General features: G+C 41.7%; 1 protein-coding gene across 1 annotated transcript in view; it reads left to right on the top strand.

Moving 5' to 3' along the window:
• LOC114050654 (acidic amino acid decarboxylase GADL1) overlaps positions 1-22,624 on the top strand; it is a 166,738-nt gene that overhangs the window by 83,856 nt on the left and 60,258 nt on the right. Inside the window, exons 12-13 of the mRNA XM_027872501.1 lie at positions 2,259-2,310; positions 9,726-9,815. Of these exons, the coding sequence (XP_027728302.1) occupies positions 2,259-2,310; positions 9,726-9,815 (142 nt within the window). The remainder of the gene's footprint in view (positions 1-2,258; positions 2,311-9,725; positions 9,816-22,624) is intronic.

Below are 22,624 nucleotides of genomic sequence, written 5' to 3'. Positions count from 1 at the left end.
CTGAGGTGGATTTGAACCCAAGCCCTCCTGTGCCCACTGCTCATCGCACTCTTTCCATTGACTCAGTGATGCTGACTCAGTTTCAATGGGGAAAAGAATTCAGAACCCCACAGGTTGGAAAATACCACTCCTGCTTGATGCACGACCGAGAATAGCGCTTGCTGGGTTTCAGCAGGGGAAGAAAAACAAAAGCATTTTGCCACGTTTGCAGCTACCCATTGGGGAGGCTGGCCTGCTGCGGTATGTCTCAGCAATCAGGCTAAATGGGTATTCACCGTGGGGTGATTTTTAAAGCGGCACACTGAAGGATCATGGGCATCCATCTTTATATCAACCACAAACAACTCGGCAGCTCTCCTTGGTGCTGGCCCCCAGGGTCTCATTTATCTATTCCCTAGGCCCACAGTTTCCAACACCAGAATGCATTCTGTTCACTCACATGGAGACTGAGGGACTTATTGTTGCCAGTGAGGAAAAGATTAGGTGGGACACGGTGGGGCTTTGTGGCAGGAGCTGTGTTTCTATGGCTGGGGAGGGGCAGAAGCCTAGAGTAAATCACCCATGCAAAAGGCACCTATACCCAGGTGGATGTCTGTGTTGAATCATGCAAGCCCACATCTGGTGCACTGAAATTTGCAGGGTAGGCTGAATACAGATGGCAGATTTCAGAAGCCTGGAGTGGCTCAGGGCACACAAGGGTATCCTTTAATAAAATGATGAAGACTGGTGGGTGGGGGAGGGGAAGAGAAGCGTCAGAATGATTGTGGTCAGACTTGGGGAGCCAAGGCAATGGGAAAAGGCAAGGCCATTTCATGAAGTAACAGAAGGCAGGAAACTGTAGAAGACCCATAGAACATTGAGAGGGAACCTCAAAGGTCCTCTAGGCCAGAGATTCTTCATCTTTTCTGTGTATCATGGACCTCTCTGTCAGTCTGGTGATCCCTATGGACCCCCTTCTCAGAACAATGTTTTAAAAGAATAAAACAAAATACAGAAGATTACAAAAGAAACTAAAAGTTAATGAAAATAAAGATGTAATCTTGTTTCCCCATCCGAGGTCACCAGCCCCCTAAAATCTATCCACAGACCTGTGGACCCCAGGTTAAGAACTCTTGATCTATCCCTTTATTTTACAGATGCGAGAGGTGAAGTGATATCTACACGGCAAGCAACAGAACACAGTTTTGATCCAAATATTATTGCCCCATTTGGGGATGATTCTCCAGGATCCTCCCCTTAATCAATTAGTACTAATTGCCAACTGTCCCAGAATGATACTGAAAACAGAGCAGGGCTTTTCCATCCTGTCATTGAATTTTAGATCTGGAAAAGAATTTTGAGACCCATGAGTCAGCCCTTCTCATTTTACAGAGCTGGGGTGAGATTAGGAGATTTATCTGAGGTTCTCTGTCTAGTTAGTGACAACCTAGACTCAATTCTAGGTCTCCCAGTGGTATCAGGACTTCTTAAGTTCCAAGCTAGAACCTCAGCTATAGTTTCTGCTAAGTTGTCCAAAGCAGCTTGGAGTGGGGCCCAGGAATTTGGAACTGAAGCTATGGGGAGACAGAAGATGCTTGGCTGGTCCGTGGGTAGCATTGGGTGGATTCTTGGTATACAACATAAAGGTTTAGGGGTCAGGGTAGTGCCCCCAGATACACCAACTGTCTGGCAGTATAGAGTTGGACTCTCAATGGCCTGTCAGACCCCTTCTGGTTCTGAAATGATGATTCTGTGATCTAAGCTCCTACGACTTGGAAGAGTCCTGCCAGGTTTAATTTGCTAATTCGAATCTTGAACCCCGTTTATCTCCCTCACCCCTCTCCACCCAGGGGTGACCCAAATTGTCTTCCCCATTCTAACTTGGACAAAATTTCTACCTTCACTCACCTTCCAAGAAATCCAAGAATTGTTTAAGGTATATCAATGTATGTTTTCTAGAATAATGCATCTGTCCTCTGGAGAGGCAGTCTCATGTAGTGGATAGCGCTCTAGACTTCTAATCAGCAAGACCTACATTCACATCTTATCTCAGACACCAGCTGTTTGACAATAGGCAAGTCACTTAACATCTCTGGGCCTCAGTTTCATTATCTGCAAAATGGGATGGAATCAATGACCTCTGAGATTTCTTCTAGCTCTAAATCTAGGATGATGTGTACAGAGAAGACTCCATGATGACAATTGTATCCAGAGACTGAAATGTTCCTTCCTAGCTTTGGAGTCTCTCTTTCTGACGCAGTTGTGTTTTTTAATTACAGATACCTCGCGGAGGAAATTACGAAAAGAGAAGGATTCCGACTGCTTTTAGAGGTAAGTCAACACAGGCTTGTTGTGTTAGTGATTTTTGTCAATCAACAGGGATGAAGGTGGCAATTTTCTCATCTGTTATTCTTTGCTGGGGTTTTAGTTTGTGGGAATCAATCATTAGCTTAATTCAGGGAGTCCGTTATGTTAATTTACTCTATTCGTGAATACTTTTCCTCTTCGTAGGATCTGCTGAGAACCCACACATGCTTTTAAGCAGTGAAAATCATAGTGGTCATTAATAATTACCCAGGATTCTACAGAATAAATTATGACATGATGATATACAAATTGCTTATTGACTCCATGGTCTGCCCAAGCTATAAAAATATGGAAAAATCTGTTAGGATGCAAATCCTCAAGTGAATGGAAAATAATTCTTATTGTCCTTTTGCCTTTTAAAGGACTGAACTGCAAAATGGAGATTCTTTTGTTGGCTAAGTTTAACAAATAAATAACAGGGTACCTTTTTTGTGTCTCAACATGGGGAGGCAGCTGTGGAGTAGTGGAATAACCCTGGTCTCAGTGTCAGAAGCCCTGTACTGGGTGTTCTGTCTCTTCCAATGACTCACCACTTCCTCCAACCTCAGTTTCCATATGCACAAAATGGGAGCAATAACAATTGTGCTCTACCACAAATTGCTGGGAGGGAAACGCTGTATAAATGTGATGACATTAAGGTTTTTTTTGTTCCTGACCTGTGATTCCATCACTGTGAGTACCTCCCAGCATGGAAACTCCCCCTGCTGATGGTGATACGATGTAATGAAATTTGGCATCAGAGAACATGAGCTGAGATTCTGGCTCTGATATTTACTATTTATCTGACCATGAGCCAATCAGTTAACCCCTCTGGGACTCAGTTTCCTCATCCATCATCCAAAATGAAGGAGCCAAACTAGATAGCCTTCCAGCTCTAAATCTGTGAGCTCTATCCCAGATCAGCAGTTCCTCCATGACCAGAGTCTTAGAAAATTACCCAGGAGTCTCAGCAACCACAACAGCAGTGACAAGAAGAAGAGGTTAAATGACTTAATGACATGCACCCTTCAAAGTGAGCACATGACACAGGCACTCTCTTCCTCCCTCAAAACTAGGACTAGAAGCAGGGTCTACCTGCTACCTTTCCCTGTCTCTCAGCTATGACTACAATAATATATTCGTCACAATAATAAATTGAGTATACAAATTTTAACATTGTCCAATGGAATGTAAGCTCCTTGAGGGCAGGACTGCCTTATTTTGGTCTCTAGTATGCCCTATATCAAGAGGTGTGCTGGAGCTGGCTCCTCCAGGCTCGTGAGACACCACTGTTAAATTTTCATTTCCACCTCATCAGGCTTCCAGTCCTACAAATCAAGGACTGATTTGTTGGTTTGTTGATTGTCTAAGTTTATAAAATATGACTGAGAAAATGTTAATGATGCAGATTACACTTAAAAGTGTGACAGAAGTGCTTTTTTATTTTTCAGAGAACAGGTTATACTTTTACTAACACACCCCTTCCTTTACCTAGCCCTTTACATAAAGCAATAAAGTGGTTGTTGCATTCAGTGAAACTGAAGGTCAGGGTTCTAACTTGGTTCTCTAGTACTTGTGGGAAGTTTCGGTGTTTCAACTGGTATCCACAGTATAAAAAAGTCTCCTTCCTGGTGTGTTGAGTAGATTTTCACTGGATGGCTATGAGAGGCCATGGAGGGCGGGACCCTGCCTTGAATGCTTAGAATATTTTTTCCCTGTATTTTCCTATAGTAAAGTGGTCAGATAATATGAGTGGTTCCCTTTTCTCTGGGAAATACATTTGGTGTAACTGAAAGTTGTTTTTCTTAGGAAAAAGGCTAATAGCTGTAATAGTCACTGTTTTCTAGGTTATAGTTAAGGCTAAGGCTGACAATGTCAAGAGAAATATTGAAAACACTGTCTGGAGCTGCTCTCAATGTGGAGAGCAGAGTACTTGAATTTTTTTTCTCTTTTTACTGTCAGAAGCAAGAATAATGCATATTATCTTGACAGCAGAGGAAGTCATCATTTCAAAGGAAATGCTCATTATTCTCAGGTCCCTCAAAACCACATCATTAATTTTCTGTGTTCAATTTGAGATTCTGAGCAGATATCTTGGTAGGTGTTTTTGTTCTTACACTATCAGTCTCAGGCTTCTTTTTGAGCTCATGGTAGAGTCCTGGCTCTTTCCATTTGAGTTTTCTTTCTCCTTCTTTCTGTATTTGTAGGAATAACCCAATAGAATGTAAGCCATTCAAAGGCAGGAAATGTTTCCATTTTTTGTCTTTGAGTCCCCAACAAGCTAACATAGTGCCTGGCACATCATCACCATCATCATCATCATCATCATCATCACCATCATCATCACCATCATCATCATAGATTTTATAAAACACTTAAATGTTGGTGAAGTGCTTTACATTTATTATCTCATTGTATCCCCACAACAACTCTATAAGATAGGGGCTATTATTATCCCTATTTTACAGATTGGGAAACTGAGATTTAGAGAAGTAAAGTACACAGCTAATCAGGGCATGAAAATGGATTTGAATCTAGGTCCATCATTTGGTGAACTGTGCCATCTAGGTACCTTTAGACATATAATAAGCACTCGTTAAACACTTGTTGGTTAATTGATGCCAAGGAGATGACCTTCTGTTGTTGTTCAGTCATTTCAGTTGCGTCCAACTCTTTGTGTCCCCATTTTGGGGTTTTCTTGGCAAAGATGCTGGAGTAGTTTGCCATTTCCTTCACCAGCTCATTTTACAGATGAGAAAACTAGGCAAACAGGGTTAGGTGACTTGCCTAGGATCACACAACTGTTTAGTGTCTGAGGCTGGATTTGAACTCAGGTCTTCCTGACTCCAGGACATGTCACCTATTTACTGTGTCACCTAGCTGCCCTCGATTTATTTTACGTAGACATAAAAATATTGTTTCCTTCAATAGAATGTAAGCTCCCTGAGAGCAGAGACTATTTAATTTTTAATCTCTGGTGCTTAGCACAGTGCCTGGCACATAGTAGGTGCTTAACAAATGCATGTTGAATTAAATTAGAGCCTTTCTGTTAGAAGGACCTTAACTAGCATCTCTATAGTTAGAGGCAGGGTGTGTGCTTGGGACAGACACTAACCTTGGAATCAGAAGGACAGTTTTCAATCCTGCCTTGAGCTCACACTTAACTATGTGACTCTGGACAAATCACTTCGCCTTTCACTAGGACAAAAAGGATTGATAATACCCATAGACCCCATCTAGCAGTGTCCTTCAAAGGCTCAAATGAGATGAGGAACATGAAGCCTTCTGCAGATCTTAGCATGCCATAAAATGACAGTGATGGTGATGATGATGATGATGATGATGATGATGAAACTAAATACCAACTACCAATGTCACTTTGAGAAGAGGTGGGGCCAACAGGAAGGCTTAAATGTTGAGACAACTCTGTAATAACAGTGTAAAAAGAGTGTGTCAATTATTTGTCCATATGGCCTCTATGTCTTTGACCTGCCCTTCCAGCTTCCCCTATCCCTTTAACCCATTCATCAGTTAAATGGGTTAACGAGAACGGGCTGATAAGAACCAATTTGTGGACTGAGTCTTATTTTAACATCCGTTCCAATTCTCTTCAAGTCAATTCAGCATTTATTAATTATCTACTAGATGTGTTCTGAGTATCAGCAGCAGTATAAAGTTCAAGTAAGACAGAGCCCCTGCCATCAAGGTGCTTCAAGTCTAGACAAAAAGAGAAGGGAATACACAATGGTAATCTATCATGGTAATGAGTGTCTTAGACAGTAGTAGAACATAGTGCAATGTGAGGTCTGAATTTTGACTGTTCTCCATTACTCTGCTCAGGATTCCTGCTTCTGTTCCTTCCCCAGCCCTGGGCTACTCACTCTGGCTATTGGATTCCCATCTTCTCTGCATTCTTGAGATCTTGCATCTCAAGATCTAGACTTGATCTCATCCTGCCATTGTGAACTTCTGACAGCTGTCCCATGTCCCAGGGGGTGGCTCTGGCCACCTCATCCTCCCCATTTCCAGCACTTCAGATAGTATTACCCCTCCAAACCCAGTCAAGAATGAGCAATCTGTTCTAACCCCATCATTCCCTCTAAGTCAACACTCTTTAAATGATTTTGATCTAGTGGTCAATCCCCCTGACCTCCTCCTCACTCCCCAATAGACCATCATTGAGTCAACTCTCTTTTGAAAGACTTTACCAAATGCCTTTCTGGATACACTGGTATCTCTAGCATTGTCCTGCTCTAACAGCCTAGGAAGCCTGTAAAATAACTCCAGAAATAAAGTTAGTTTGTCAGGGTTTGTTCCTAGCAAACCCATGCTGGCTAAACCCGATAGATCATTTGCTTTGAAGCCTTTTAACGGGTCTGATGTTAGTTTCATCCCTTTTATATAGAACAGATATACTGTGTCTTATTTCTTCAAGGGGTCTGGACCTCTTTCATAGTTCTGAGAAGTCAGTCTGAATAGTATCTGAATGTTCCCAGTGTCTGAGGTGAGCCCAACAATACTTTATACTCCTTGAACTAAAGGTCTTATATGAAATGCGATGGACAAAGAAAGCCAAAATCATACATGCAGATAGAGGCTGTTAGAAGGTGCTTCTAGTGCCATGGATGGGGGAGGGGAGGTGTCATGCTATCTATGCCTGATAAAGCAAAGTCAAACCAAGAAGAGCCTGGAAGGCAATGGGTGTCTGGGGCAGGGTTTTCCCACAAGAAAGATTGGGGAATCAATACCAGGGACCTGGAGCCAGGAATCAGACACAGAGTGAACAAAAATGAGCAGGAATCTGAGGCAGGAACTGTTTAGTCACCTTAATTTGCACCTTATCTGGTCTGGCTATCCTTTGGTGCTGAAAGAATATGCAAATGTGATTGTTAAACCTTTGCTAGTGCATTCTATTGGCAAAAGGGAGAGGGGCCGTGGAACCAGAAAGCAACTAACACTGCTTTGGCTTTCTGAATGGGAAGGAAAATAGGTAATTCAAGACTGTTGGCCAGTGGATTTGATGTCAATTCCTGGTGGGAACAGAAAAATGTAGCAAGCGTAATTAAAGAAGCAATTTGCAAGGATTTAGAAAGGGATGAGGGGCCAGCATGGGTTCATTAAGAAGAGGGAACACCAGATCAGATCCTTTTCCCTTCCTGATAAATTTGTTCAACTGGGGCTGACGCAGCCTGACGAAATAGACAGCTAGCCTAGAAAGGACAAAGACTCAGGTTCATGTCTAGTGTCTGACACTTTGGCCGTATGGCAGTGGGCAAGTCTCTTAACTTCTGAAAGCTCCAGGCAACTCACTAAAACTATAAATTGCAGAAAAGGTCTTGACTTGTATTAATAGGAGGTTTTTTCTCTCTCTTAGGACTGTGTTTTTGCCTTTCTTTGTATCCCTAGCACTCAATTGGTCCTTGGTGGTGTTTAAACTTGTTGACTACCAATGACATCAGAAGTCCCCCCCCCCCCCGCCCCAGCTCTCTCTATCACTAATAGACTAGAAGGAAATGCTATGAACACAACATATCTGGAGGTCTGCAAGGCATCAACAGAATTTCTCCCTATTGGGATTGATCGGGCCTGAATGATTTTAGAGTTGGGTGCGTTTGGAGTTGATTGAGGCAGTGGAATGCTAAGGCATGGATTAATGTTGGCCTGAAGGGAGCTTTCTAGTGAAGCGAGCCCCAGGGCTCTGTCCTTGGCCTGGTTCTGTTCAGCATCTAAATCAATGATTTAGATTAAGGGATAGATGCGTGCTTATCAAACTTGCTGGTGACATGAAAGTGTAAGAGGGAAAACCAGTACATTGAATCGGGGGATTAAATCCCCCAAAGACTCCAATGGGTTAGCATAATAGACTGAAGCTAGCAAGATAAAATGAAAAAGGGAAAATGCAAAATCCCATATCTGAGGTTTTCTATTTTGGTTTTTGTTTTTCAATCAATAGACAAGTGTAGGATGAGAGAGATGTGACTGGAAAACAGTTCCTATAGGGGGAAACAAAAGACTTTTGGTTTTTAGTGGATGGTAAGCTTAATGTAAATGAGCAGTATGTGGACTTAGGCCAACTAGAATCTAAGCCCTGCTGTTTTCTGGGCCCATCAGAACACAGCTGGAGAATTCTTCTCAGTTCTGAGTGATGTATTGAAGGAAGGAAACTGACAAACTAGAATAGGTATGAAGGAGGTTGACCGGGATGGTCAAGGAACCAGGAACCATCCTTTTAGAAAAAGAGATCAATTAAAACACCTGGGAATATTTAGGCTGCAGGAAAGGAAAAAAAAACAAACTTGGAAAATAGGGAGCAGTATAGCAACTGACTAGACAAGCTCTGAAGTTCTTCTGAATCTGAGATTCTGAAATTCAAATCTTTATTTGGAAGTTTGTCGGCCAGAAGAGGAATTGGGTTTATCTTGATTAGGTACCAGAGCAGGACCAGAGAAAGAAATTTACTGGAAGGCCAGTTTGGATTCAATGTAAGAAACAACATCCTAAGACACCCATCCAAACGTGGAAAGGACTGCCATGACGAGTAGTAAGTTGCCTGTCACGGGATGTATTCAAGGAAACTGGCTGGCCACTTGGTGGGGAGGTTGTAGACAGGATCCATGCTTTGGGTAAGGTTTGTACTAGGTCACTTTTAAGGTTCCTTCCAAAGTCAGCAGCTTTGGTGAAGCTCAGCTGGTGCTGTACTGTTTTCTCCAGAATTATTTCATATTCCTCCCTTTCCCATCAAATTGGCCTCATAGCTACATCTCCTGACTCAGTCCTTACAGATAGTATATAAATGCTTCATTCATTCAGCTCCTAAGATCAAATATCTAGAACTGACAGGAGACCTGAAAGTTCATTGAATCTAACCTCCTCATTTTACAGATGAGGAAACTGAGGCTAGTACAGGTTAAGTGACTTAGCCATGGTGACACAGCTCTGGAGTTTTCCATTGATTCTAGTGTCCCTTTGGCTTGTCCTTCATAGTGTGTCCAGACTACAGTCGCATCCATACCAGATAAGTGTAAAAATTGGGGCAGCACTGTTTTCAGAAAGATTTCTGGCTTTTCTTTTGTAAGTGACTGAGGCAGGATTTGAACCCAGGTCTTCTGGACTTGAAGTCCACTGCTCTATCCACTTACTGCCCTGTATCATCTCCTTTCATAAATATTAGTTGAATTTAATTGAATTTACATGTAAAATGAGAATTTGGTTGCCAGAATTTTTAACTCGTCATTCTTTACAAACAAGAAATGTATCAAAAACAGCCTAGGAAAGCATGTTTTTTAAAATGGAGAGTCACATTTCTACCTTCTGTGGTGAAGTCTTGATAGGCATTGAGCACCGTGTGTAGATTTGCCCTCTAGGTTAATGGAAATGCTGTATCTTTTCTTCTTCCTCAGCCCGAGTTTGCTAACGTTTGCTTTTGGTTCATTCCGCCAAGTTTAAGGACGATGGAAGAAGGACCTGAGTTCTGGGCAAAGCTGAACCTGGTGAGTGAACTGAATTTTGTTCATTGCTAGGACTGATGATTCAGCAGTCACTGTGTGCTAGGCACCATAAATAAAGCTCCTTAAGACTTGGTCTTTGTCCTCAGGGGGCTTACATTCTAAGTATAGGAGACAATGACACAGATCCTCAGTCAGGGAGGAGGAGATTGTAGCTGCAAGAATGCTGAGGCATAACAAGCCATGCAGAATGAAGGAGGCAGTATAGGGCTGGGGGCTCATTTCATGGCTGTTCAGAAGCTCTCTTACAGTTTGCTTTCAGTTTAAATTTTTCTCTCTTTCCTAATATTCTAAGGGAGAAAATTGGGCAGGGGGAGCCCAAAGTACATGCTTCTGCAACACGTGATGAAGGCATTGGTGGCAAATAGAAAAGAGATCATGAACACTCAGGTGCATTAGGGTTCAGAGGGCCTGACATTGTAGATCAAGCATTCCCCAGTAAGTTATTACAGTGTACCATTTGGTCTTGAAGACTTGCCTAAGTCAGTCTCTGTGCTATGGGCTCTTCCTTCCCTCTTCCCCTACTCCTGGGGACTCCTAGTGGTAAAGTGAGAGAGTGTCTGGCAGCTTTCTGTCCCTCCTGCCCCTACTCATCAGTGCTCTACCCCTACCCACTGATCTTCTTAAATCTTTGGGGAAGTCTAAAATTGTTCCTTATTGAGAAAAGATTGGGTTCCTCATCTGCCGGTCCTTTTGAGAGAGGGGAGAAAGGCCCCCAGTGATAGCACTAAAGGGAGGAAGTTAGGAGGGAAAAGGCATTGGCTTCCTTCTCAAGCAAGGGCTGGATGTGCACTCTTTGAGAATGTCATGGAGGGCTGTCTGTTCAGGTGAGGGTTGATCTACATTAATGCTGTGTCTCCTTCAACTCTGAGATTCTCTGATTGTAATATCTAGGCTTTAAGATTTACACAGCTCGTTACACATATACTATCTCATTTGAGCCCTACAACAATCCTGTGAGGTAGGAGCTATTGTTATTCCCATTTTACAGATGAGGAACTAAGGCTGAGAGAGATCATCACAAGGCTGGTAAGTGCATTGGGCAAGTTGTGAACTTGGGTCTTCTTGACTCCCAAGTCCTGCACTCTGTGCGCTATGGCACCACCTAGTGGTCTACTGTGATCTTTGCGGCAGTCTTCCCTGGTCACAACATATTGGCTATATTCACTGATAGCCCCATTAGCAGTGCCATATTTTACTCTGAAAATGTTACTCAAATTTGAAAGTTTATCATTGTCATTATTTATACATGACTAATTAAGCTTCTTTCGCTTTAATATAATGGGCTTGGACATTATACAAATACTCTTCTTACTATCAAAACTGGTGGCAGATGGTGAAGCCAAGGAACGCTGAATGGTGTTCACTGCGTCCGTGTCTAGACAGATCGTTCATTACCTATTTCAGGCACTTAACGCTGTCCTTGGGAGTTGTCTTGCATTATCGTCAGATAATGTAGGCAGAGAAGTGCTTAAGAATACATTTCTGATGGTAAGCAACCCATAAAAAGAAGTCGGAATGGGAGGAAGGGAGAATTTAATCGTGATCTTTCTGCTAACATTTTTCATTTTGATGGAAAGCTACTGACATTTCATGGGGGATGGGGGTGTAAATACTTTGAGCTAAGAGAAAAACCACTCCCTTTTTTTTTTTTTACTAAGTGATATTCTACTGTTAAGAAGAGTTAGAATCTAATCAAAAGAAGTAGAGGTTGTGACATAAATGCTTTTTAAAAAATAAGCAAGCCTGCCAAGAAATAATCTTGGATATTTCCATTCTCTTTGTTAGACCTGTGATTTCACTGATATAAGGAAATCTCTGATGAGGAAACTCCCTCTACGCCTGCTGGTTGCTACTTTCTCTGAAGTTTATAATCTTAGAGAGTTGCCCAGAGCAGTGGTGTAAACTCAAATAGAAAAAGGAGCACTAAACTGTACTTAGGAATCCCTGTGGACAGCATATTGACTTAGAAAACTGCATATTAACATTATCTATGTCCTATTGCGTTTGTTATTTATTTTGTTAAATATTTCCCAATTACTTGGGCTAGACTAGGATTAATGCTGTGACTTGCCCAGGATCACGAAGCCAGTCTGTGGAGCCAGGCTCCAAGACCGGCTTTCTATTCCCTACTTCACATTGTCTCTTGTAGAGGACTTACACATAATAAAAATATAGAATAAGACACCTATTAAAAGCAAATGTTGCTTAGTACTCCATGAGATTTTCTTATTTTCAACCAGAACCTTAAAAAAAACAGATTAAAAACCATTGATCCAAAAACCACTGATTAAGAGAATGATGTTTTAGGAACTTGATGCACTGTTTGACATACTCTTGTATCCCAAGTATTTGCCCAGCTGAGATCCTACACCAGATGATGGCACAGTGGGTAAAATGTTAGAATCTGGAGTCAGGAAGACTTGAGTTCAAATCCAGCCTCAAGAACTCACTAGCTGTGTTACCCTGGGTAAGTCATTTAACCAATGTCTGCCTCATCTGTAAAATGGGGATGAAAATAGCACCTAACAGGGTTATTGTGAGGATCAAATGAGATAGTATGTGTAAAGTGCTTTATGAGCCTTAAAAAGAAATGCTCAATAACCCACTAAAGTTCTTCATCTTGTCATCTGGGAAATATTTGTCTTCTCTTTAAAACCTTGGTTCCCTATTTCTTCTTCCAATACCATTCATTCATTCAACAGCCATTTACTAAGCACTATTATCAATGACGGGCTGTACTGAACTCTGTATGGGAGATTCAGAGATGAAGACACACAATCTTTGGTCTCAAGGAGCTGACAGACCAGTAAGGAAGATGAGATATATATGGGAATAGATACAGGGCATCCCCAAAGTCTGAGTACAGTTTTAAGCTATGATAGCTATATTAAAATGATTTTAATATAGCTGTATGTTTTACATATAGCTATATTAAAGCTTTAGTAGCTGAAAACTACTCAGACTTTTGGGACACTGTAAACTACAAGATAGGATCTGATTGGTGACAGAAGTAAGGTACGAAGTCCCACAGAAGTGCAAAGTGGGAAAAGGCTAGAGTTCCATTTAATTCAATTTAACAAATAGTTATTAAGTAATTATCTGTGGATCAAACACCCTACTAGGCATTGAGGATATATACATATAAATGAAGTGGTCCCTGCCTTCAAGGAGATGAGGAGAGAGAACATTCCAGTCACTGAGGAATGGAGGCAGAAGGTGGAATGTAGTGGGCTTTAGGAATATCAATATGACAGTTGTATAGAATAAGGACTGAAAAAGGGAAATGGAAGACAGGAGACCATGTAAGAGGATGTTGCATTGGTCTAGATGAGGGCCTGAGCCGGGGTGGTGGCCATGTGAATGGAGAGAAGGGGATGGATATAAGAGAGAGTCAATGAGACATGGTAACCAACTGGATGGCAGGCAGGTGGAAGAGGGTTAGGAAATATTTGAGAAAACTACAAGGTTTCAAGTCTGGGAGCCTATGGGAAAGTGATATCTTCAAAGTGGTTTTGTGGAGGAAGACAATGAGTTCTGTTTCCACATGTTAAATTTGAGATGTCTACGGGACATACAGTTGAAGATATTTAACATATTGTTGCTTTGACTTCCCTTTATGTTTTGTCTTACCTTATTAGAATGTAAACTTGTTGATAGTAAGCACCATCTTGTTTTCCTATGTTTTGTATCCCAATGCTTAGCATAGTGCCTTAGCACATAGTAAGTGTTTAATAGTTACTCTGTCTAGATTTGGGATTTATATGCATACAGATGATAATTGAACTCGAGTTCAAATCTAATCTCAGACACTTCCTAGCTGTGTGACCCTGGGCAAGTGACTTCACCTTGTTTGCCTCAGTTTCCTCATCTATAAAATGAGATAGGGAAGGAAATGGCAAACCACTCCCATATCTTTGCCAAGAAAACCTTATGGCCAGTATTGGCATAGTATGGTCTACAGGTCCACATGATTGAAATGACTGAACAACAACAATGAATCTCCAAAGAGGGAAGGGAGGGGGCATCTTTGTAAGAGGCTAGAGGAAAGGAGAGGTCTGGAACAGCCACTGTGAGGAGTGTGGGGGTGCCATTGACATGTTTATTGATACTTGAACGAAGGCAAAGATGGCATGGTTTTCAAAGTTGCACAAGACACAAGGCTGAGAGGGAGAGATAATGTACTAAATGCCAGAGCCAGGAACCAAAGAAGTCTTGATAGTCTAGAGAATTTGGGTTGAATCTAATAATATGAAATATAATGGGGATGTATGCAAAGTCTTGTGCTTGGATACAGATCCGAATTTCCAAGAAAATAATTGAGAAGGCTTGGCTAGTGCCTATCTTGTTTGAAAAAACTCTGTGGTTTTTAGGGGAATTCAAGCACCATATGAGTCAAAAATGCAAGATGGTAACCAAGGAAGCTAAAAATAATTAATAATTTTAATAAAAATAATAATTTAATAATAAAGTTTGGAGAGACTTCTTGGTACAGAGGATAGAGAGCTGGACTCAGAGTGAGGAGCCTCCAATACCACCCCTGACACACACTGTGTTGTTTTTGAATCATTTCAGTCATGTCTGACTCTCTGTGACCCCTTTTGGGGTTTTCTTGGCAAAGATAAGGGAGCGGTTTGCCATTTCCTTCCCTAGCTCGTTTTACAGATCAGGAAACTGAGGCAAACAAAGTGAAGTGACTTGCCCAGGGTCAGAATGTGACTTCTCAAGTCTCTGAGAAACTCCCTAAGACTACAAGTTGGAGAGAAGGTGTCAGCCTTCATTGGTAGGGGGAGTATCCTCATTCAGGCATTCTCTGTATCGATGAAGTCACAGATACAGTCCAAATTAAGAGAGTGGTGTCCAGGACCAGGATGCTGCTCATTTCACTGTACTTGGACTTGGTCAGACCAAATCCGGAGGACTGTGTTTTAGTTCTGGGTCCTGCGTTTTAGGTAGATGCATTGATAGGTTAGGGAGCACCTAGAACAAGGCAGCTAGGTGGTGCCATTGTGCACAGAGCGCCAGGCCTGGAATCAGGAGGACTCATCTTTGGGAGTTCAAATCCAGCCTGTCACACTTACTAAGCTATGTGACCCTGGGCAAGTCACTTAACTTTGTTTTCCTCAGTTTCCTCATCTGCAAAATGATCTGGAGAAGGAAATGGCAAACTATTCCAGTATCTTTGCCAAGAAAACACAACTGAAATGACTAAACAATAGCAAAGAACAAAGTAACAAGAATGATAAAGGGCCTTGAGATAATTGTGGTAGCAGCAGCAACAGTTAACATTTATATGATGCTTTAAGTTATGCAAAGTGCTGTACATATGTTATCTTATTGGATCCTCAAAAAAGCCCTGGGAGGTAGGTGCTATTATTATCCTCATTTTACAGATGAGGCAGAGATTAAGTGACTTGCCCAGGGTCATACAGCTAGTAAATGTCTGAGTCTGGATTTGAACTCAGGCCTTCCTGACGCCAAATCTAGCATTTTTACCTGCTGTACCACCTAAGGATCAGTTGAAGGAACTGGGCACATTTAGGTTGGAGAAAAGAAGATTTAATGGGAGCTTGCCAATTGTCTCCATGCATTTGAAAGACTGATACATCAAGGAAGGGAAAAGAATTTGTTTAGCTTCATGGAACAGAACTAGGGGCAAAGGTTTAGACTTACTGTCAGGAAAAATTTCCTCAAGGTTAGTATTAGCCAAAAGTGAAATAGGTGGCTTGGGGTGATGGTGAGTTAGCCCAGATGCCCACTTCTGGGGGAAGCTGTCAGTGGAATCTTGATGAGGTGCAGGTGTGACATTGGGGCCAGCGCTGAGTGTCTATGATTCTGTGAAGATTGTGATACTGTGTGGCATCCAGTAGGGAACAGAGGTGAAGAAAAAAACCCCAAAACTGGGGTCCTAGCTGATTTCTCTCACCCTCTCCGCCTTGTCTTGTGCAACTTTGAAAACCATGCCATCTTTGCCTTCATTCAAGTATCAATAAACATGTTAATTGCACCTGACACTCCTAACAGTGACTGTTGCAGATCTCTCCTCCCCTCTAGCGTCTTATAGAGATGCCGCTCTCCCTTCTCTCTTTGGAGATTCATTGCTGTTGCTCGGTCATTTCAGTCATGCCCGACTCTTAGTGACCCTGTGGACCATAGCATGAGGTTTTCTTGGCAGAGATATTGGAGTGATTTGTCATTTCCTTGCCCAGCTCATTTTACAGATGAGGAAACTGAGGCAAACAGGGTCAAGTGGCTTGCCCTATGCCATTGAATTTAGACTGCATATATTTTTTACCAGAAAAAGTCCATTCCTTACTAAATACACCAAACCTGCTGGCTGGTTGTTTTTTGTTTTTGGTTTTTTTTTTTCAAACAAGACCAACAAAATATGAGTTGTTTTTAGCTTACATATTTTTTTTCTTAACACTTCGTAAATGTATGTATATGTGTACATAGGCGTGTGCTTTTGTGTGTGTCTATACATACATGCACGTATATGTGATGGAGATTTATTGCTGCAGTTTATGTCAATGGTGTTCTTTCCCAGCCTATGAGAGCACATGCATGTGATTTACAGCCTGGAGCCTGCAAAAATACCCTTGAAATTTATTTGGGGGTTTATCTTGGATTGAGGAACTCAAAGAAATAAATAAACTGAAAGAACACTTTGGCTCTCTGATGTAGATTCGTGTCTTGGAGAGCTGTCAGCTCCTGTAACCCGCAGTATAATGAATGCTGTTGGTGACCGTGGGCAAGACAAGAGAGGGGAATTCATCTCCCACTGTGTGGAGGGAGGTGGCACCAGGGGCCTCTTGAGAATACTCAGAAAATATGTTGGGTTTGGGTATTCAACACTGATCAGCCATGTGACAATCACATGTATTGTTCTGTTCCTTCCCTACCAGCCCCGTGCCCCAACCACTAATTACATCCTTGCTTCTAAAAACAAACTTATAAAGCCCAATTCTTCCAATCTGGCTTAATTCAATTTAGCAATTTATTATGCACTTACTACGTGCCAGGAACTGTGCTAGAATTTAGGGATATTAAGATGATGTTGATGACGGAGGAGGAGGAGGAGGAAAACAGCATTTCTTAAGCACTTTATGGTTTGCGAAGTGCTTTACCAATATTATCTCACTTGATCCTCACAACCACTCTGTAATTTAAGTGATATTATTATCCCCATCTAACAGTTGGAAAAATGGAAGTGGAGAGTTTTAGTGAATTGCCCAGCGCCATTCAAGCAGCTAGGAAGTGTCTGAGGCGGTTTATGAACTCGGAGCTCCCTGAGTCCCAGCCCAGCTCTCCATCGACCTCGCTGCCTCATTAGAGGCAATGCCTGCTCTTGAGGAGGTGGTGGTGGTTGTGCCTGCTGCTGCTGCCGCCACTGCTGTTGTTATTGTTGTTTAATTATGTCTGACTCTTCGTGGCCCCATCTTGGGTTTTCTCAGCACAAATACTGGAGCGGTTTGCCATTTCTTTCTCTGGCTCATTTTTCAGATGGCTAGGGAGCCATCTGATGGATACGTTGTAGAGGGATTATTCTGGACCGGAAGGCCTTTGAGGTCCCTTTCTGTATCGCTATGTCTCTCCTTCTGTCTCTGAGATTCTATTGCATATTTGGTCTATAAATGGGTTCAAGTTGTTTATTTCGGTACTATAAGAGATGGTGTGCTGGGCAGAGAGCAGACTTCACACTGAGGAATGCCAGCATCTGTGCAGTGACTCTTTAGCTTTGGGGTCCATATTTTGTGACTCGCTTTAGGCTAGCATGGATACTTCTGCTCTGAAGCCCTTTCATACAATTCTTTCCTTGCTAACAGTTTCCTTGTCCCAGTTGGGGAATTTCTGGGTTAATGGTTACAAACAGTTTAGTAACATGTAAATTCCATATTGTTTTCCAGAAGAGCGGAACCAACTCACTTGTCCACTACACCCCTCTTCCTACCACCCCCAACTGTCCTCATGCTTCAGTTTGGTTCTAAGACCCCTACTCACTCTACAATCTCTCCATCAGAGAGCACTTCCATTGTCATAGTTTTAAGTATTATCCTTGGGTGAAGAAAGCCTAACTGTATATATTTCTCTTATCTCTCACCAGGGTTTCAGTCTTGTATTTCCAACTGACTTGTGCCCACTTCCATTTGGATGTCCTATTTCTACCTTAAATTCAGTATTTCCCAGAACAAATTAATTAATCCCCACCACCACCAGCCTCCCTTTCCTTATGCTCTTCTTTCTACTGATAGTAGCGTTGTCCTTGAGTTACACATCTTGATGTCAACTTTGTTACTCCCACTCAGAGGCAGTCAAATGTCACAGCGAACAGAACAATTGCCCTGGAGTCAGGAGGACCCGAGTTCAAATGCCTCAGATACTTACTAGCCACATGACCCTGGGGAAGTGAAGGTGAAGAGGGAGGGCATTCCAGGCTCAGAGGCAGCCGGTACAAAGCATGGAGCCTGGACGTAGAGTGTGGTACATGAGAAATAGAAAGAAAGGGCAGCCAAAGGTCTCCAGGCCAACTCAGACACATCTGAACAAAAATCCCTGCTGCAAGGTGCCAGTCCTTTGCTTGAGAACTTCCAATGAGGTGGGATCCTACTACCTGCTATTGTATTCCATTCTCTTGCCCCTCGAGGCTTCTGTGGTCGAAAAGAGGGAATTAGTCAATGACTTAGAGAACTATAAAACATGATGTTGTATAAAGACATTGTTCTTACATTCTATGGTTCCTTCCCCCATTGGGCTTGCCATTGCAATTACCGTTGGAAAATCAGCAGTATCCATCTTAGGTGCCAATTCACTCCATTTCTGATTGGCTGTCAGGAATGAATATAAGTCAACAAAACAATGACTTCCAGTACTGCCCTTTCTTATCCTTCCCTCTTTCTCTTCTTTTTAAAGTACTCTCATTTTTTACCTAGGTTCACTCTGCTAAGTCCTTACCACATTGTATACTGAGGTTGTTACCATACCAGAGAGTGGCTCTCTGATGGCTTTCAACACGGCAGCCGAGTTTTCTTCTCCTCCTGACAAACTGGCCCTCTAAAACTCATGGGATCCTTTTTGTTCATTCTGAGGCTGAATCATAGTCACCAAAATGGAGTACAGTAGAGGGGGAGAGAAGGAGAGAGAGACAAAGATAGAGAGATAGAAAAGGGATACAAGAGAGAGATAGAGAGATAGAAAAGGGAGGAAAGAGAGAGAAAGAGAGAGAGAGAGAGAGACAAAGATAGAGAAATAGAAAAGGGAGGAGGGAGAGAGAGGAGAGAAAAGAGAGAAGAGAGAGAGAAAGAAAGAGAAGGAGATAGAAAAAAGAGGGAGGGAGAGAGAGAGACAAAGAGAGAAATAGAAAAGGGAGGGGGGAGAGAGAGGAGAGAAAAGAGAGAAGAGAGAGAGAGAAAGAAAGAGAAGGAGATAGAAAAAGGAGGGAGGAAGAGAGAGGGAGGGAGAGAGAGAGAGAGAGAGAGAGAGAGAGAGAGAGAGAGAGAGAGAGGATAAGTCAGGAAACTAAAGAAACAAAGAATCTAATTGAGGATTCCATTAGTTTGTTCTGCCCTACCATTATTCAGTGTTCTGATGCATAAGATTTTCTTCTTTTCCGTTGGCATTTCATGAGTAGGTCTGTATTATTCCCCTATAATTTACACTCTTGAAGTAATTAACAATCTGTCTGCCAAGGTTTAAACATGGTCACTTCTGCTTTTTTATATTTTTTTATTTTATTTTTTTGCTGACCTGCAGATTTGTGACTAATGCTGGTCATTTATAAGAACAGGCTCTTTTCTTTTCAACAGTAGGGAAAGAATAAATCTCATTGAACCTACTTGATGGGCTTGTTGTTTTATTATATATTCAGCAGTATAACTTGAAGCGATATTCTAAATATCTTTGGGGAAAATTTAGTGCTGTTCATGAAAGGTGCCTGATTAACAGTGCTGGGTCCCAAAGCTGCACGATCCAGGTTGTGCAGGTTATTTTACTCAAGTCTGCCTGCCCTGCCTACTTCACACATGGCTGCCTATATTCTGGGGCACGACTTTCTTGGCCATTCTTATCCATGCCCAATGCTTATCCCCTTCCTCCATCTTTTAACAAGGATAATGGCTGACATCTTTGCTGCCTTTTAAGGTTTACAAAGCTCTTGTATGCATTATCTCACTTAATCATCACAGTAGTCTGGTGAGGTAAGGATTTCAGGGATTATGATCCCCCATTTTACAGGTGAGGAAACTGAGGCTCAGAGAGGTTCAGAGATTTGCCTAAGATCATACAGCTAGTAATTGTCGGAGATTTAAATCCATGCATCTTCTCATTCTTAGTCTTGTACTTTGTATTTTTATTCTGTGCAGGCTTTCTGTGTTGCTTGTAAACATGGATATGCTATTATGCCTGACTGTATACCTAGCAAGAATGGAGTATTTGGCTGCCCAAGTTCAAACACAAGCTAGGAACCATCCAGTTATACATGGTTGCAGTAGCATTTTTGAATCTTCTAGGGGCAACTGGCCCCAATGAAAAGTATTTGATTAAAACAAATGTGTGTAATAAAACATACCTTTTCTTTCCTTGTGATTTACAAAGTATTGGTACATTGCAGGAGAATTCCATTTCCTAGGGAAAAGGTATGTTGACAGAGAAGGTTAGTGTACTTTTGACTAAAAAGTATTCCAGATTGGAGGCAAGAGGGTTACCTCCATTTGGATGGTACATAAGACACTACACACCTGGTGTATTTTCCCAGTGAATTTTCTATGTTCTGCAACAGTCCATTCTCCCAATCCAATGGAGTTTTAGATAGAAAGATTTTTTTTAAAAGATGTCACATTAGGCAAAGATATTTCGAAATACCATGCTTTGAAAGCTCTGATGGATTAGTAGTCTCACTGGTATGGACACTCCCAATAACACGTCAATCTATCCACATCGTCTTCTCTGCAATTCCTGTCCATATCATTCCATAACCCTACCCCAACCTCCAAGACTCTCCCCCAGCATGTTACAAGCCTGTATTTTAAATAGTAGCATTTAGGCTACTGTGTTGTCCCCCTTTTTATTTTTTGAGATTGTATCCTCATACTGACTTTTCTTATCCTTTTATTGACTGCAAGGGCTACTCCATTTCTTCTAAGGGATTCTTGCCCACAGTGGGATATGTAGTGATCACCTGATTTAAATTCATCCTTTCCCATCCATTTAAGTTCACTGACACTCAAGATGTCAATGTCTAAACTTTCCATCCCCTGTTTGACCATATCCAGCTTACGTTAGTTCATAGATCTTATATTCCAGGTTCCTATGCAATATTGATCCTTACAGCATCCAACTTTCCTTTCATCACCAGACACATCTGCAATTAGATTTTGTCCCAAATGCTTCATTAGTATTGGAGCTACTTGTATATGTCTTCCACTCTTCACCAGTAATGTATTGGACCTGAGCAGTTCATCTTTCAATGTTACCTCTCTTATCCTTTTAATACTGTCCATTGGCTTTTTTGGACAAAGATACTAGAGTGGTTTGCCCTTTCCTTCTCCAGTGGATCACCTTTCATCAGAACTCTCCGCTATGACCTGTCTATCTTGGGTAACCCTGTATAGCATAGCTCATTTTTGGTCCAGAACTTGGTCCCATCATTTCCTGGCAAATGAAGGGACAAGACATAGAAGCAATGTCAGATTTTATGTTCTTGAGCTCAAAGATCACTGTAGACAGTGACTGCAGTCATGAAATTAAAAGATGCTTGCTCCTTGGAAGGAAGGTTCCTTGGAAACCAAATCTAGACAGCACACTAAAAAGCAGAGTTATCATCTTGCTGACAAAAGACTACATAGTCAAAGCTATGGTTTTTCCAGTAGCAATGTATGGTTGTGAGAGCTGGACTATAAGGAAAATCGTGCACCACAGAATCAATGCTTTCAAATTGTGCTGGGAAAGACTTTTGAGAGTCCCTTGGACAGTAAGGAGATCAGATCAGTCAATACCTCAAGAAAGTAATTCAGACTATTCATTGGAAGGACAAATACTGAAGCTGAAGCTTAAATGATTTGGCCACATAATGAGAAGACAGGACTTATTGGAAAAGACCCTGATGCTGGGAAAGATTGAAGACAAAAGGAAAAGGGGATAACAGAGGATGAGATGGATAGAGTGTCATGGAAACAATGAACATGAGCTTGGACAGACGTCGAGAGATAGTGGAGTACAGAAGGGCCTGGTGTGCTCTGGTCCATGGGGTCACGAAGAGTCAGATACAGCTGAGCAACTAAACCACAACACCCTTTTTAATATGACACAACTGGCCAGCATCCTTTCCCTGAATCACGTGTCCCTACTCATAGCTTTAATGCCATTTTCCTGCATACAGCTAATCATTGGTAGCTCTGCAATTTACTACCTCTGTGACCTTGGGCAAGTCAATATGGAGATTGAACTAAATCACTTCTTACATCTCTTCCACCTCTAAAATTCTATGATCTTGTGATCTTATAACTATTAATTAGTCATAATTAGTCATAATCTTAGCTTGGTTGACCATCTCAAATGTCCAATGTTCTTTCTCTCCCTCCTTCCTTCTTTCCTTCTCTCTCTCTATTCCTTTTCTTTCTCCTTCCTTCCTTTCTTCTCTCCCCTCTTTCTTCCTTTTTTTCCTTCCTTTCCTCCCTTCCTTTCCTCTTTCCTTCTCTCCTTCCCTCTCTCCCTCCCTCCTTTCTTCCTTCCTTCTTTCTTTCTTTCTTTCTGTCTTTCTTTCTTTCTTTCTTTCTTTCTTTCTTTCTTTCTTTCTTTCT

The sequence above is a fragment of the Vombatus ursinus genome, unplaced genomic scaffold (genome assembly GCF_900497805.2).
Source record: "Vombatus ursinus unplaced genomic scaffold, bare-nosed wombat genome assembly UNPS02014799.1, whole genome shotgun sequence".
In the NCBI taxonomy this organism is placed as follows: Eukaryota; Metazoa; Chordata; class Mammalia; order Diprotodontia; family Vombatidae; genus Vombatus; species Vombatus ursinus.
This window is presented reverse-complemented; position numbering and strand designations above follow the sequence as displayed.